Genomic DNA, 17,770 nt, shown 5'->3' on the forward strand with positions numbered 1-17,770 from the left:
TTTGTAAAAATGTTAAAAGCATTTTTAAACATCTTTCCTCGCAATTACGTTTTTACGTGAAAATTGCCAGAACAATCTGATACCAAAAATATTCTTGCTCCTGTTGACGTGGAATCGACCCATTTCTGGTAATCTACTGTATTGTCTATTATAAGTGGTAGTTCCATGACTGCAGATGACACACAGAAGGCAGGACAGGCTCATACAATGCTGTGAAAATATGCAAAAAGGTTCATGCTTTTAAAAGAGCCTGTCTGAAAGGCCAAGCTAATCCTACATCTTTACCATCTGTCTGTAAAATCATGTTAGCGTGCAGAGGGTTGTCTCCATTTAATGTCCCTTTATCCCCTCCACATAATCAATGAGAGTTACCTAGCAGCCAGGTAGGGGTGTTGTCTCCCTATTATGGGCTCATTACTTTGGCTAGAGTCTGTAGTGTTCCACCTGGTAATGAATAGTTTTTTGTTCCCCTGGTCATTTGCACTGCACATGAATCACTCAGCCTCAGGAATTTAGGTATTTTTTCCAAAACACAGATTTTTTTTTTTTTAGAGACACTTTAGGGTCATTTAATTAATTCACACAAAAGAAGACAAGTGAAAGACAAAACAGTGCTGATAAAAACAAGGTAAAAAAAAGGTGTGCAAGTGAGGTTGGAAACCCAAGCGGGTTTATATGACCACAACAAAAAACACGATATATGTACAAAACAGCTGGTTCAATAAATTAGGCCTAAACAAAGATTTCGAATTGCAATTGAACATGAGACTAAACGTACAAAAAAACGTTTGCAAGATATTTTTATATATTTAAATTGTGGTGTGAATACCATCAGTGGTGTGCTGTTTGACTAGGTTACCATCAATGGGTGGCAGCGCTTTACCTGCGACTGAGAATGCAAAGCATCTCTTATGCGTGATTGAATGCAGCACAGCTGTCAGACGTCACAGGAAGAGAGCAGGCTGAAGTGGTTTTCAGGTCTATGACACCTTTGAAACCTGTGTCAGGTCCCTGATTTTTTCATTCATAACACAGAGATCTGCACTGTTCTCACATGTGTTCAAACATTAGTGAATAAACTTGACAAACTCAGAGTGAGGATCTCCTTCCAGAGGGACATCAGATTCTTCAACATATTCTGTTTTTCTGAAACCTGGCGTTCCTCCGATATCAAAATGGATTATGTACAACCAGTGGGTTTTACAGTTCATTGAGCGGATAGGAAGAGGGCTCTTTCTTTTCAAGAAAAAAGGCGGAGGGTTCTGTTTTATGACCAATAATACATGTTGCGACGGGGGAAACGTACAGCAAGTTACGAGCTTCTGCTTGGAATACTTGGTCATTAAATGTCGCTCTTTTTACATTCTCAGGGATTATCGCCACGGCTGTGTACATCCCGCCCCAAGCGATACCAAAAATGCTCTCAAAGTTCTTTATTGGTGCACGGTTCATTGTCTCAGGGGACTTTAACAAAAGTAATTTGAGAACAGTGCTCCCGGATGTCTATTAACACATTGACTGTCCAACCCGCAGAGATTCTACGCTGGACCATTGCTACATGTCTAATCAAGCTTTATTTATTAAATCAAGCTTTATTTACACAGCACATTTCAGACATGGAATGCAATGCAATGTGCTTCACAGGAAAAAACTATGAAAAACAAATAAAAATGTTAATATTTACTACACAACAAACATAAGAGGATAAAACACTACATCATAACTGAAGCCATGAAGTGCTTAAGAAAGGCTGCTCATGGCTCACAACACCATTATCCCAGAAACCCTAGACCCACTCCAATTTGAATACCGCCCCAACATATCCATAGATGATGCAATCTCTATTGCACTCAACACTACCCTTTCTCCCCTGGACAAAAGGAACACCTATGTGAGAATGCTATTCATTGACTACAGCTCAGCATTCAACACCATAGTGTCCTCATAGCTCATCACTAAGCTAAGGACCTGGATCCTTGTCTGCCTGACGGGCCGCCCCCAAGTGGTAAGGGTAGGTAACAACACATCTGCCACGCTGATCCTCAACACAGAGGCCCCTCAGGGGTGCGTGCTCAGTCCCCTCCTATACTCCCTGTTCACCCATGACTGCATGGCCAGGCACGACTCCAACACCCTCATTAAGTTTGCCGACATCACAACAGTGGTAGGCCTGATCACCGACAACGATGAGACAGCCTATAGGGAGGAGGTCGGAGACCTGGCCGCGTGGTGCCAGGATAATAACCTCTCCCTCAACGTGATCAAGACTAAGGAGATGATTGTGGTCTGCAGGAAAAGGAGGACCAAGCATTCCCACATTTCTTAACAATGGGGCTGTAGTGGAGCAGGTTGAGAGCTTCAAGTTCCTTGGGTGTCCACATCACCAACAAACTATCAAGGTCCAAACACACCAAGACAGTCGTGAAGAGGGCACGACAAAACCTATTCCCCCTCGGGAGACTGAAAAGATTTGGCATGGGTCCTCAGATCCTCAAAAAGTTCTACAGCTGCACCATCGAGAGCATCCAGACTGGTTGCATCACTGCCTGGTATGGCAACTGCTCGGCCTCCGACCACAAGGCACTACAGAAGGTGCCTTTAACTCTACCTACATATACATATTACCTCAATTACCTCGACTAACCTGTGCCCTCTCACATTGACTCTGTACCGGTACCCCCTGTATATAGCCTCAACTGTTATTTTACTGCTGCTCTTGAATTACTTGTTATTTTATTTTTTACTTATCTATTTTTACTTAACACTTATTTTTCTTAAAACTGCATGGTTGGTTTACTTCTCTGGGATAGGGTGCGGTATTTTCACGTCCGGATGAAAAGCGTGCCCAAAGTAAACTGCCTGCTACTCAGACCCAGAAGCTAGGATATGCATATTATTATTAGATTTGGATAGAACACTGAAGTTGCTAAAACTGTTTAAATGATGTCTGTGAGTATAACAGAACTTATTTGGCAGGCGAAACCCCGAGGATAAACCATCCAAGAATTTTGTTGTTGTTGAGGTGACAGTGTTTTCAATGGGATTTCTATGTGGATCTAGATTACTAAGGCACTTGCTTGCAGTTCCTATCGCTTCCACTGGATGTCAACAGTTTTTAGAAATTGGTTGATGTTTTTCTTTTGAGTAATGAAGAAGTATGGCTGTTCAGAATGAGGGTTGAGTCTAGTGTACTGTTGTGGTTGGGGCGCGCGACCCGAAAGCTCGCTCCACTTTGTTTTTGTCCGCTATTGAACGCAGTTTATCCCGTCTTAAATTTTATCGATTATTTACGTTAAAAAATACCTAAAGTTGTTTGAAATGTTTGGACAAAGATTACAGGTAACTTATTAGATATTTTGTAGTCATGTTGCGCGAGTTGGAACCGGTGTTTTTCTGGATCAAACGCGCCAAATAAATTGACATTTTGGAGATGCAACGACAGAATTAAATCGAACAAAAGGACCATTTGTGATGTTTATGGGACATATTGGAGTGCCAACAGAAGAAGCTCTTCAAAGGTAAGGCATGAATTATATCGTTATTTCTGAGTTTTGTGTCACGCCTGGCGGGATGAAATATGATTGTCTGTGTTTGTTTGATGGGGTGCTGTCCTCAGATAATCGCATGGTTTGCTTTCGCTGTAAAGCCTTTTTGAAATCTGACACCGTGGCTGGATTAACAAGAAGGTAAGCTTTATTTTGACATATTGCATGTGTATTTTCAAGAATGTTAAATATTTACAATTCTGTAGTTTGAATTTGGCGCCCTGCACTTTCACTGGATGTTGGTCAGGTGGGACGGTAGTGTCCCATCTAGCCTAGAGAGGTTAAGGGCTTGTAATTAAGCATTTCACTGTAAGGTCTACACCTGTTGTTTGTGACAAATACAATTTCATTTGATTGGATTTGACTAAAAAGCACCCTAAGGAAGAGGGTATAAGGACATCTCCCGTCCTCCTTTCGGCAAATCTGACTGACTCCCTTTTCCTCCTCCCCGCCTACAAACAAAGACTTAAGAGGAAAGTTCCGGTGGTCAGGTCTGTACAACACTGGTCTGACCAATCAGAATCCATGCTCCAAGATTGTTTTGATCACGTGGACAGGAATATGTTTTGGGTTGCCTCTGAGGATAACATCAATGAATACGCCTACTCAGTCACCATATTCAGAAAAAAAATGCATGGATGACGTGATACCGATGGTGTCTTTCAAAACTTATTTGAATCAAAAACCGTGGATTGAAGGCGAGAGATGCAACATATAAACAAGTCAAGGTGACCCGAGACAATTGTATCATTAAACAGTACAAATAAAACCTACGCAGATTGATCAAGATGGCGAGACAAGTGGAGAAGCAATTGTAGAGAAGCAATTAAGCAGGTCAGATATGCGGCATATATGGCAAGGGCTTCAACGATCACGACTTACAAAAAGAAAGCCAGTCACATCGCGGACACCTCATTCTCATGCTTCGAGCAAAACGACTCTGAGCTGCCGAGGAGAGCCCCTGAGGACAACGAGGGCTAAGTGCTTGCGGTCTCCATGGAGGACATATGCAAGTCATTCAAACGTGTTAACCCTGGCAAGGCTGCCGGACCAGATGGCATCTCTAGCCGTGCCCTCAGAGCATGTGCAGACCAGCCAGCTGTTGAGTTGTCTGAAATGTTTTCTCTCTAGCTCAGGCCGTCATCCCCACCTGCTTCAAGATGTCCAGTATCATCCCCGTGCCCAAGAAAGGGAAAGTAACTAAACTGAATGACTACCGACCCGTAGTACTCACTTCTGTCATCATGAAGTGCTTCGAGAGGCTAGTCAAAGACTACATCACCCTCCTCCCTCCTCGACACACGTGACCCTTTCCAATTCGCCTACTGCCCCGACAGGTCTGCAAACTACGCAGTCGCCATTGCACTGCACACTGCCCTCACCCACCTGGACAAGAGGAATGTGTGAGGATGTTGTTCATTGACTATAGATCGGCAGTCAATACCATAGTGCCCTCTATGCTCACAGCCCTGGGACTGAACTCCTCCCCATGCAACTGGGACCTGGGCTTCCTAACGTGCCGCCCACAGGTGGTGAAGATAGGCAACATTACCTCCTCCACACTAATTCTCAACACAGCGGCCCCACAAGGGTGCGTCCTCAGTCCCCTCCTGTACTCCATGTATACCCACAACTGAGTGGCCTCACACAGTCCAAACTCAATCATCAAGTTTGCAACTCTTCAACCTCAGGAGGCTGAAGAAATTTGGCCTGTCTCCAAGGGCCCTCACAGTGTTCTACAGGAGTACCATCGAGAGCATACTGTCGGGCTGCATCAGCCTGATATGGCAACTCCACCACTGCTGACCGCAAGGCACTAGAGAGGGTGGCATGCTCAGCCGAACGCACCATTGGGTGCACACTGCCTGCCCTTCAGGACACCTACAACACCAGGTGTTGCAGGAAGGCCAAGAAGATCATCAAGGACTTCAGCCATCTGAGCCACGGCCGGTTCTCCCCGCTTCCATCACTCAGTACAGGAGCATCATGGCTAAAACTAACAGACTGGCCAATAGCTCCTACCCCCCAGACCATCAGGCTGATGAATAGCCACCACTAGTCAGCTACGCCCCACCCCAACAGACATTTATCATGCTGAACGCCCCACCCCCCCACAGTCCCAAGCTCTTGATTTCCCTGCCCTAACAGGCATAATGTGTTATGCAGTAAACCACACTTAAAGCAGCTTTAGCCATGCTACAGATATCTAATAAGCTGCCCTATGTTGTTAGACAGTCAAATGTGTGTCCTCGAAAGACAAGTGAGAGCAGTCACTCCCAGTATTTAAATTCATGCAAACTAGGGCTAGGATCAGATTTTTTTATTTTTTTAATTGAGCCGCACCATTTCCCCATCACTCCACCGGAAGGAATCTATTGTCCCCACAGATGATAAATAAAAAGTTAAACATTGACTACACATTGTTAGAAATATGACTCAGCCAGACACTTGTAGCCTACTTTGAACAGTATGAAGTGAATGAACTAAGTGTGGCTAAGAGGTGACTCCTCAAGAAAGCTGTTTGAACAGGCATCAAAGGCCAAGACCTGGAACTGTATTAGTTGCTGAGCCTGACTGGACAGGGTTGGGTGCGGCGGTCACAGAGGGCACCAGACCACATACAAAGCTGCTCCTGCTCCAGCAGCAACTGGGGAAACCACAGGAAGCACTATGAATAGAGAGCTATTAAGTCCCATGTGACATGAGCACCACTCCATTGGAAATCTACAAAGGACACACTGGCATCATTTCCTTTTCCTGCCATAATCCCTACTACAGTATTTTCATTTAGGCAAACGATCAAGTAGGGGTGGGACGGGGAGAGGTGGGCTGCAGTGTAGCCTTTATGTGAGCATAAACAACAACATATACCACTGTCAGGGGAAAATACACTGAGCGTACGAAACATTAGGAACTGCAACGCTGCTGGGTTTTTCACGCTCAACCGTTTCCCGTGTGTATCAAGAATGGTCCACCACCCAAATAACATCCAGCCAACTTGACAGAACTGTGGGAAGCAATGGGGTCAAAATGGGCCAGCATCCCTGTGGAACGTTTGGCACCCTGTGGAGTCCATGCTCTGATGAATTGAGGCTGTTTTGAGGGCAAAGAGGGGGGTGCAACTCAATATCAGGAAGGTGTTCCTAATGTGTTGTACACTCAGTGTATTTAGCTGTCTAGAGACAAAGTTGTTAATAGTTCACCCATGTTTTCACACCTTTCACTGACAGGGAAAGATCAGTGTTAAACCAATACGGTCAAAGATGTTTTTTCAACCTTTACAAGTCTCTGACCATTGAGGAAATGCGGCACTATTTTAGGCATACACAGAAGCAGGTGTAACAACCGTATTCATCAACAACAATAGAGTGCAACTCTGCTCATAATTGAGATACTCTAGTGTATTGCATTGTGAAATACAGCTCAACAATGAGCTCTCTGAACACAATTTTACTAGAGAACAGATGTTTGCATACGGGTATGCATGACTATCTAGAGATCATGGTCATCCACTATTAATACTGTGGAAATGAGACTCCACGGCCCACTTTTGCCATATTGAGACTGGGTATAAGTTATTTTGTCATTAGCTGACGAAATAAACGAGGGTCTCCTTGAGAGACACTACATCTCAGAAGTATCTAATGACTATTTGATATGGCTGAAAATGTTACAATCGCTTACTGTGCTGACTGAGTAAACATGAGCGAAGCCTAAATCAAATCTCTCTCAGCTAGATTGTAGCCTCTGTGTCAAACAGTCCCTTATTTAACACTTTCTTGAAGGTATTCCATTTACACATATCAGTGTGTAACTGGCAATTGGAGCGGTTGGGGTGTTGTTAAACCATGGGGGCTGTTTACACTTCAAATAATTAGGGAGGTGTTAAATTTGGAAGTGTTAATGAATTTACCTGCAGAAAAAGCTGAGAACCATTCACACAGACCCAATAGCTGTATTTTAGGTAAGGACAACGGATGGAGTAGCTACCGGTATGTTGACATGAAGGTACATGTATATTATCATCTGTCAAAATAGGTATTATTTGTAGGGACATGCAAATACTTACCCAAGTGTACTTATAAAACCATTGACAGAGCCCTCTGCGTAAAGGGAAACGATGTCCCCAATGTGCAAAAAGCTGGACATTGAATCCGACATCTTCGGTGTCTTTCTCCTTGAAAATGATCAACTGAAACACAAACTTTGTCCCCTTCTGTCTTCTCTACTTGACTGCAACAACTTCTTGGAGTGCTACGCGTATCTAATGTCGCTCTAAGAACCCACATTCGAACTACTTTAGACTTTGTTGTAATGCATCGAGGAGGACAATGTAGTTCATTCAAATAATAGTTTTCTATGTTCTATTAAATCAAGTTTAAACCCGAAAATGAGCAATGATAGCCCAATATAAATGAAAGCGGAGAAAGTCAAAATGTGTCAGCGAAGTCCTCATGTTGTCACAGCACCTGAAGAACCAGGAAGTGTGTGATGATGATAAATCCTCTAGTGAGCCGCGGTAGCCTGTTCTGACAGTGTAGATTAGAAAGAACACGAGAAAGATCCACACACCCCTTCATACCCTCTCTTTCCTACATACAATAACGCACTGAGAATTGGTAAAAGGATGTAGGTTGCAAGGGTGTCAGAGTTAACATTCACGTTTTTATTCAGCGAACATGATTAGGCCTACGTGCTCATATAGAGCCAGTATCAGTCAAATGATTGAAATACTGTCAATAAACCATAATTTAAACCCTATAAACGAATAAACCATAATTATAAGATATATTTTACATTTAGTTGATTGAGTTTCCTATGAACAGCAATGAAGTATAAAGCCCTTTGTCTACTTCCCCAGAGTCAGATGAACTCATGGATACCATTTGTATGTCACTGCATACAGTATGAAGAAATGTTATTAAGAGGTAGTTTCACAAGCCACCACTAACTTTTTTATTTTTATTTTATTTAACCTTTATGGCAAGTCAGTTAAGTTTCTTGGCAAGTCAGTTAAGAACAAATTCTCATTTACAATGACAGCCTACCAAAAGGCAAAAGGCCCCCTGGGAGTACGGGAGCTGGGATTTAAAATAAAAACATTTAATAACAATATTGGACAAAACACACATCAAGACAAGAGAGACAACACAACACTACACAAAGAAATACCTAACACAACAACATAGCAAGGCAGCAAAACATGACAACACTGCACGGTAGCAACGCAACATGGCAGCAGCACAACATGGTAGCAGCACAAAACTAGCATTAGCACATGACTGGAGGTATGCCCGCAGTTACCATAGACTTCCAGTCATTGTGCTAACACTATTTAGCAACAGCGCTAATGCTATTTAGCATCTGACTCAGAGAAAAAAGATACAGGGCTTCAATCCTGAAGTATCCATTTAAGATCAAAAGATCACTGATGTACTAGGCTACTGTCTATGAGAGAGTGATGTAGTGAGATTCAGACATTTCCCTTTTCTTTTCTCTTTTATACAGCCTATGGTAACTAATCCTGTTTAACTGGAATTATTTTAAAGGATCCTGTAATTTAATCTGAATCTCAACTTATTGCCATGCTCTGCTGGATGTTTACTATTCCAGATGTCACTTTCTTACCATACTTTACCGTCTAGGGTTCTCGGTTACTACATCTTCATAGTTTGCTTTAGTAAAAGCATGATAAAGTATTGAACAGCATTTAGGCTGATGTAGCAAACACGTTACAGCCTCTGGGCTTGTGTTGATTGTTGACAACTCATGTAGTGACTGGCAAATCATGCTCAGCCTTCAGCCTGGACTTCCTGTCGCAGTCAAGGCGTGATACAGTCTGAGGCTGAGCCAAGCTGTTGTAAGAGACGTCTTGTTGCTTTCCTTACACACCACAATATGTAGGCCTATTCAATCCAAATATAGCCTCTCTTTCATGGTTTTCTAGAGGGAAGCTCTAATCGGTTGAGATCTCATCTGGCCATTCAAAAGGTCAGTGTTTGAGAAAATGACATTTCTAACAATGTGCCAGTTATAACTTATCACAACAATAGTTTTCCAACCTTATCTAAAGTACTTTCTTGCAGTATTCCCAAAAATACAACTCTATAAACATGCAGTTCTTTCCTTTTAAATTTTTCATGAAATATTGATTTCATATGGCAGTTAGGCCATGTCACAAAAATGTGGGATCCTTTTGATTTGCTTTCTCGACCAGGAACATTTTCCAAACTGTAATGACAGCCATACCCTCTATTTTCTCCATGATTCCTCTGGTTAGCGCTGGCATTGAAAGGTCATTGTAACTGACTGACTGACTGCCTTTAACTCCCTTAACCTTCATGTCCCCGGCCGGGCCATACCTGTACACCAGGCAGCGAATTTGATTATATTCCTTGGCCCATGTGAATGTGTCCATGGTGACCATTTGCATTTCAAGGTTCCTCAGTCTTGTCTCCATAGTGATGGAGAGAAAGGCCCAATGGAGGAGTGTGAGGCCCATAGAGGTCCACCGGACCTGGGGAACATTCTGTCTCACTCTCATTGTGATTAATACCTACTTTAGTAGGCTACCTCCAGTGATGGTTGGAGAGACCCCACCTTCTCCTTTACAAGTAACACACAGACACTTTAAGCTTCATCAAGCATGTAACATCCCCTTTCTTGTAACCAAATGCACCATTACGATCCACTCCATTCAAACTAAGTGCAACAAAGGTTTTGATAGTTCCCCCAAGATTAAGTAGCATGCTGCAAGGATTATTATCTTCCTTGCTCTAGCGTATCTGAATCTGCTTTGAAATGCTCCATGATCAGTTGAGAGATCGAAAGAGATTTGATTTAGGCTTCGCTCTAGGCTTCACTCATGTTTACTCAGTCAGCACAGAAAGCGATTGTAATAGTTTCAGCCATATCAAATAGTCATTAGATACTTCTCAGATTTAGTGTCTCTCAAGGAGACCCTCATCTATTTCATCAGCTAATGAGACAGAGAGAGAGAGAGAGAGAGAGAGAGAGAGAGAGAGAGAGAGAGGTTGCAGGGGAGCAGTTGACTGTTAAAACAACCAATGTTAGAAAAGGAAGGAACTAGCTGATTGTTCACCTGAAGTCAGCGACTTGGGAATGTTTGGGTCACTCAAAAGTCAGACCCATTGTTTTCTACACAATGTCATTATTATTACACCTGGGAGTTAACTTTTGCTATTGTGGTTTGATGCACTGCATTCAAAGCTATAGATGTATGAGGGCTTTGACTATGAAACAAAACCAAATAAACTAGATCTGTGTTTATGTATGTAACTGACTTGAACCCTGTTCATCAGTGTTACAGATTCAGAATTTTGATATGTAATACGTTTTAAATCCTTTGCATTTTGGTAAGTTTATTTTACATAGCACAGTTAAGCCAGGCCGTCTCTTTATATCAAAAGCTGAACAGTTATTTTTTTAGATTTTTCTTGTGCATAGATATGTCTGCCCTGCAGTGACCACGTTCTTCGTTCTCTATTGGCACAGCAACCATAAAAGGCCTCTCCTGCTGGGGAGACACGCCGACTGCCTCATTAGGGCATAGCATTACGCATTTCAGTCTGACCCCAAAACTTAGCCTCTCTGGGGTCCTTGCCACAGATGACCCATGAAAAAGCCTCAGTCTTGCCCCTGCATCCGCAGCCAATGACCACCATATATAGGTACAAGAGAAACTACATTATAAAATATATCGGCCAACACAGGTGTAAGAGTGAAAATACCAACATATTTATGTCGATTTGGAACAGAAGAGACAAGTATAGCCTACTAGGTAACATTTTCGCCCTTCACAGTGAGTTCCATACCCCGCTTCATGAATGGTGTTTGTACTTTGTTGACTGTAAAATATGCTCTCCGCTTCAAAGGACACTACAAACATACAGTATCTGAGTCTTAGGAAGTGACCTTTACTGTGGAACCTGTTCACCTATGTATTTACAGAGAGATAAAGACTCATCCCATCCCCTCCCTCTTTACAAACAGGGAATGACCATCCTGCTTCAAGTATTTTCAAAATAATTCAAGCATTGAGGGCAGTGGGAATGTGCAGCCTGTCCTCAAATATGTAACATAGTAGATGTAACATAGTAAATGTGAATGTATGTCCCTCCAATTAGTATGATGTGTTACCTTTGCTAATGTCACATAAGACAGAAGGTTCCGGGAAGGATGGGTGGGCATATAACGTTTAATGTCTAACAGCCCAAAGGTTGCGTGTTTGAATCACATCATGGACAATTTTAGCATTTTAGCTAATTAGCTACTTTGCAACTACTTACTACTTTTTAGCTACATTGCAACTACTTAGCATGTTAGCTAACCCTTCCCCTAACAGAGAGGAAGAGGTGAAGCTAGAGGGTCTACCCTCGTCAAAATCTGTCCAGACAAGAATTTAAAAAGAAATCCCCGCCTGGTCTGCTTATATTGGTCTGGTTATTAAGCAGACCAAGCAGACCAAGACCAAGTGGCCAGTCTTTCCGCCTTTGGGACAACGCCTCCCATTGTTAGGGCGGACACAAGACCATCTCATCATTATATACAGCATCTCTGACCCTAACCATAACATTAACCTCTAACCCTAACCTCTAACCCTAACCTTAACCCCTAACCCTAATCTTAACCCCTAACCCACATTCCAATTGATTGTAGATTAAGTAAATATCTCCACCTTTCCTATGGGCATTTCCTGTTGATACTGTTGTAGGTATAGTAGGGGGAGCTGGACTGTTCATGTGGATTTTGGAACAGGACACACTTCCTATACTACCGAAATATACGGCACCTTTGGATAACACAACAGATCTGGTTATATAGATACAGCACATCCAATAAAACTTTCTGCATTTGTCCTTATTGATGTTGTGCCAGTGTCTTTGTTTGCATGACATTTTATTCTCTGAGGGATTCCACCACAAAGTGATATTGAAATGAATGGGAACAGATAGGGATTGGGGATTGATGTACTTTTTATGTAGATACTGCCCCCTACATGAAAAACATGAAACTGCAACTGATATGTCCAAGTATTTTGACCAGCAGAGGGCACTTTTGGGGGTCCACAGAGAAAAACAGATGGGGTTCGACTGTTGTCTTTCCCTCTCCAACGGGACCCGCTACCCATGTCTGAGCAGGCAGTGTACTTGTTAACAGACTCACAGATGCTCCTATAGGACTGCAGCCACAGGACGCAGAGAGAGAGTTCCCCAAGCTTCAGCATCTCACCCCGGATTGGCACCTTCTTCTCTTCTCCTAAATTAACTTCTGCTGAGGGGCCTCATTTTTACCACGTCTCCTGCAGTGATCAAAGCTGGCAAGTTTTGGAATTGAAAGAAAATCTACTTTTCAGGCTACTCATCTCATGATGATTCCCTTTATTTCATTGGTGATACTATTGACTGTGTGGGCTTCCGATGCAAAAAATGTTCCACAGACAAACAGTGCATCTGTTGAAAAGGATATGTCAAATCTCGACATTCAAGTCATTCAAAGCCATGGTTATGGTGACGAGGATGTAAAACAACTGCAATTTGACAAGCAGCACAAGAGAGCGCCGCGGGGCGCAGAGATCATGGACACAGATGCAGGTGAACCTCAGTCTACCTTCTCACAGTCTTACGAGAATGAATTCTTCACCACACCCAGAGCCACCCAGTTCTCTAACTCAACCCTAGACACTGGAGCCACTGGGGCCAACACAGATGGGGACCAGGGCAATATCAGCACCACAGAGCGGGGCATCACCCACATCCACAACCCTCTGTACCCAGTGACTGACAGCTCCTACACTGCCTACGCTGTCATGTTCCTGTCTCTGGTGGTGTTCGCTGTGGGGATTATAGGGAACCTGGCTGTGATGTGCATCGTCTGGCACAACTACTACATGAGGAGTGCCTGGAACTACATCCTGGCCAGCTTGGCTTTCTGGGATTTCCTGGTGCTCTGCTTCTGTTTGCCTGTGGTGGTCTTCAATGAGCTCACCAATAAGAGGCTGTTGGGGGACATCTCATGCAGAGTGGTACCATATATGGAGGTGGGTTTGATTCCCTTAGCCCCCCCACCCCACCCCCACCATCATCACACCCCACACCTCTCACCCCTCCCGCCATGGTGGAATCACTGTGGCCTTGTATGAAAATAATTCATGAACATGGCTATGATTCTGAGTCCCCAAGGACAAGTTTAGTACCTGCTGTTGCCTAAAACAACCCTCCATTTATTTTCTGCTTTTGACTATGTCATTATGAGATATTTACTCTGATTTATGACATTGTTGCAAATCAGCCAGTAAAATAAACATATGGGTTGAATTATGTTTATGGGCCACATAGTATTTTGAAATGTAAAATGTTGTAAATGTTTAAAACTTTTACCACTCTAATATTTATAGTACAATTGTATGGTAATCCAAAGTTTATTAACTGATTATTGTTTGCTAATTAACAACAAATTACATAGTTGTATGTAAGCCATGCATTTTGTGTACGATTTTATTGTGTCAAACTACAATTTAAACTCCTAATTTTATATCTCTACAGCTAATGTAACAGGTTGGAAAGGCGGCTTCCATATTGAAACTGTTGTCTAATTGAAATGGCCAGTGATCCTCCCTTTGATCTGATCTCTCAGACGGGTCATTTGTGAGTGATGGGTTCATAGTTTGAATGGGATATTTCTAGTTCCAGTGACATTCTGCTATAAAACCATGCTGTGTTAATAAATGGTGTGTGCAAGGTGTGAAAACGTTTCCCTCATTCCACCCACAGTTGTAGGTCAAAAGATCATAACTGTCATACAAAAGAAGCATCTGCACACCATGAAAATTCTAGCATGGCTAACAAGTTTAACTCCATTTATCCCTCTAGGTGACTTCCCTAGGGGTGACTTCCTTCAGCCTGTGTGCCCTGGGTATCGACCGCTTTAATGCTACCACTAGCTCCCAGCCCAAGACCCGTCGGGTGGAGCGCTGTCAGTCCGTCCTGGCCAAGCTGCTGGTCATCTGGGTTGGTTCCATGGTGTTGGCTGCCCCAGAGCTGCTCCTATGGCAGCTCAGTCAGGCCGTGTCTCCAGCCACAGGGGCCTTGATGGACTCCTGCACCATGAACCCCACCTCCAACCTTCCCGAGTCCATCTACGCCCTGGTCATCAACTACCACGAGTGCCGCATGTGGTGGTACTTTGGCTGCTACTTCTGCCTGCCCGTGGTCTTCACCCTGCTGTGCCAGCTGGCCACCTGCCACGTGTCCCATGACAGCATCCCTGAGCGTCTGGAGGAGCGCTCCCCCTCCAAGAAGCAGAAGATACAACATAACCAACAGGTGGAGCGCCAGCTCAACTGCACCGTGATGGCCCTGGCCGTGGTCTACGGCATCTGCGCCCTACCGGAGAACGTGTGCAACATCGTTCTGGCCTACACCGCCATGCCCATCTCTGACAACACCGCCACCCTGCTGGCCCTCATCAACCAGTTCTTCTTGTTCTTCAAGTCGTCGGTGACGCCGGTGCTGCTGTTGTGCCTCTGTAAGTCCCTGGGCCAGGCCTTCATGGACTGCTGCTGCTGCTGCTGTGAGGAGTGCCAACCCGGCAGCTCCTCTTCCCCTGGCACTGAGGCCAAACTCAAGAGCACCTCCACCATCTTCTTTGACAAAGCCAAGGACAGCTCCACCATCCTGTCAATCAGCGGGTCCAGCTGATCTGACTTCTCCTGCCTGCCTTTTCTTTCCATCCTATCACCTAACCTAATTAGATGTGGTAACAAAACAACTCACCTTTCAGCAGTGGACATTCCAACCTCAACCTCACCCCCCTTTCCTCCCCAGTCCCACCACACAGGGATCAGATGCTGGATCTCTCCATGGACACGCCTTTGTTTTCAGTGATATTAGTCAGAGGACTGGGCCCATTGTCAGTGCCACCTTCTCTGTACCTTTAAAGTCTGTAATGTCTCTCCTTTTGATGTTCTCTCCAAATAGAGACCACATCCCATCCAGTTTTAAGGTGGTTCGTTTTACAGGAAGTTAAGACTGACTAAGTGCAGATTAGGAGAAGAGCTCCATTTAATATTTTTTGTAGAAGTGTCACCCCAATGTTTTCATCCTATGGATTATTAGAGCAAGATAAACTGCGTATTATGTTAGATTATTATGATAGGTTTGACTAACTAACATTCCCTTGGAGCCTCAGAGTGTGGGGCACTGAGATAATTATTTTTGATGTCACAGCCTATTTACATATCTGTTAAACAATGTGTGTTCGCTCACTAGCCAACACAGACAAGTGTGCCATAGAATTTTATTCATGCCCTCCCCCCCCCACCCCGATGGAGCTACTTCATCTTTAGCCATCCCGTGTCATTGTATACATTATTACTTTGAGTTTTATTAATAATCAAGAGGGATGGTTAAGACATATTAATTTCCATCAAAGTGCTGTGAATAATAAATATTTGACGAGATAATCATGAAAAGTCACTGTACAGAGGTCAAGGTTATCAACCGGTTATAAGAAGGTCAAGAGAGAAGTCTGAGATGTAAATTCGCCGGATGTAGTGTTGTTAATTTATCCAATAAAGGTTTATCATTTATCAGCGCTTGTCATTTTTCTCCTAGAGGGATGTTGGGTGATTAGTGCTTGACTGAGCATCCCATTGACCCTCTGAAACTCAATAATGGGGTCCTCCCCCTGAGCTGGAGCATATTTTTCCTCTCACTGATTCAGGCTTTGGACAGCAGCAGAGCTGCTCTCATAAGGGTATCCTTGTTCTCCAGGGGCCGATGGAACCCTACACTCTGAATATCAATGCCCTGTTACTACAGTTGAGTTGCCAGGTTACCATCCCAAAATTCACGTGTATTGCAGACTGGCCAAAGCCGGGCAGGCTTTCCTCCATTTTCTCACCCTGCCTGGTTCCCCTGGAAACAGGGCATTTAACTGTCCAAACCCAATTTGTAAGTCGCTCTGGATAAGAGCGTCTGCTAAATGACTTAAATGTAAATGTAAATGTAAACATGGGGTGCTGCTGCATGTTCTCTCATGTTGTGGTGAAGGTTAGAAAGAAAATACATGATATAGAAATGTTTCTAGTTTGTTTTATTTCACTTTAAAAAAAATGGAGATGGACAAGGGCTTGGTGACATGATCATTTTCTGATGGATGGGCTAGGTTCAATCAGAGATCACGGCCACAATGAAACTCAAGAAAACAACCTGATTGGAAAGCATATCAAAAGATCACCTGCAGGCCAATAGGGCCTACCAATAACCAATGGTGATTGACTTAGAAGTCAGTGGGAATCTACAGAGACAGTCTGGTTCCTACAAATATGCACTGATTGAAGGGGTTAGACAGAGGAGGGTATTTTTTCAGGGGGGTTGACCTCTTTAGAGTTTCTCTCTCTGGGTCTTGGAGCCTGTCAGGGCCTGGGCAGATGACTGTGTGTGAGAGAGAGAGAGAGAGAGAGAGAGAGAGAGAGGGGGGGGGGGGGGGGGGTGCTGGAGCCTCATTAGCAGTGAGCACAGAGCTCTTCAGCTCCCCTGGCCACTAATGACTGCACAGTTAACAGTCCCCTCTCTGTTTCCTTAATGAAGCCACCAACACAAATCAACAGACAGCCCCTGCCACAACATCCAATGCCAGTCCACTGATATACAAGGACTGAGGGAGAGGGATGGTTTATGAAGCACTACAACAGGTGAATAAATAGAATGAGTCCTTCCAGGATGAAAAGTTGAATGTACATGATGACATAGCGAGCTGGCATCAAAAGCAGAAATAGGATAGAAGGTATCAACATAGATCAGATCATATGCACATGTACAAAGCAGAGATCTTGGCTCATTTGATTGAAAAGTACATGACTGAATGCTTTATGAAACTATTTCAGTTTTCCCCTGTATTGTCAGATTACTGAAAACATGAAATGTTAAGCAAGAAGTCATTGTGGAGAAATCTTTGGTATTATATTTGTGAAACACCAAAGACAAGTGTGCAGAAATGTAAATGACTTATTTTCTGGCACTGCCAGTGTGTGTTATTTGTGTGCAAGCTTGTAATACTGTAATATTTATTTCATAGGATTTATGGTATGTTCCCTGTACAAACAATTGGGCAATGTTTATATGAGCCCCTTTCAAACAGCCCCATCTTACCTCTTTCTTGTCGGCATTCACCTTTTACATAGCCATTACTTAGGTGGCAAT

The 17,770-nt window shown here is 43.5% G+C and overlaps 2 protein-coding genes across 2 annotated transcripts in view; one reads left to right on the top strand and one right to left on the bottom strand.

Annotated features, from left to right (window-relative positions):
* Positions 1-8,018, bottom strand: part of LOC115165965 (inositol 1,4,5-trisphosphate receptor type 3) — a 43,768-nt gene extending 35,750 nt beyond the window's left edge. Inside the window, exon 1 of the mRNA XM_029719526.1 lies at positions 7,615-8,018. Within this exon, the coding sequence (XP_029575386.1) occupies positions 7,615-7,706 (92 nt within the window). The 5' untranslated portion in view covers positions 7,707-8,018. The remainder of the gene's footprint in view (positions 1-7,614) is intronic.
* A 4,663-nt stretch (positions 8,019-12,681) lies between these two features.
* Positions 12,682-16,155, top strand: LOC115165967 (G-protein coupled receptor 37-like 1). Its single transcript, XM_029719528.1, has 2 exons — positions 12,682-13,605; positions 14,438-16,155. Exons 1-2 carry the CDS (start codon positions 12,934-12,936, stop codon positions 15,263-15,265), a joined length of 1,500 nt encoding a protein of 499 aa, XP_029575388.1. The 5' UTR covers positions 12,682-12,933; the 3' UTR covers positions 15,266-16,155.
* Positions 16,156-17,770: the final 1,615 nt, after the last annotated feature.

The sequence above is a fragment of the Salmo trutta genome, chromosome 28 (genome assembly GCF_901001165.1).
Source record: "Salmo trutta chromosome 28, fSalTru1.1, whole genome shotgun sequence".
Taxonomy (NCBI): domain Eukaryota; kingdom Metazoa; phylum Chordata; class Actinopteri; order Salmoniformes; family Salmonidae; genus Salmo; species Salmo trutta.

Bases quoted from the DNA above. Each gene is read 5' to 3' on its own strand.
- LOC115165967 (XM_029719528.1), top strand. From the start codon at position 12,934: ATGATGATTCCCTTTATTTCATTGGTGATACTATTGACTGTGTGGGCT. The intron at 13,606-14,437 runs GTGGGTTTGATT...TTATCCCTCTAG, and splicing joins GAGTGGTACCATATATGGAG to GTGACTTCCCTAGGGGTGAC.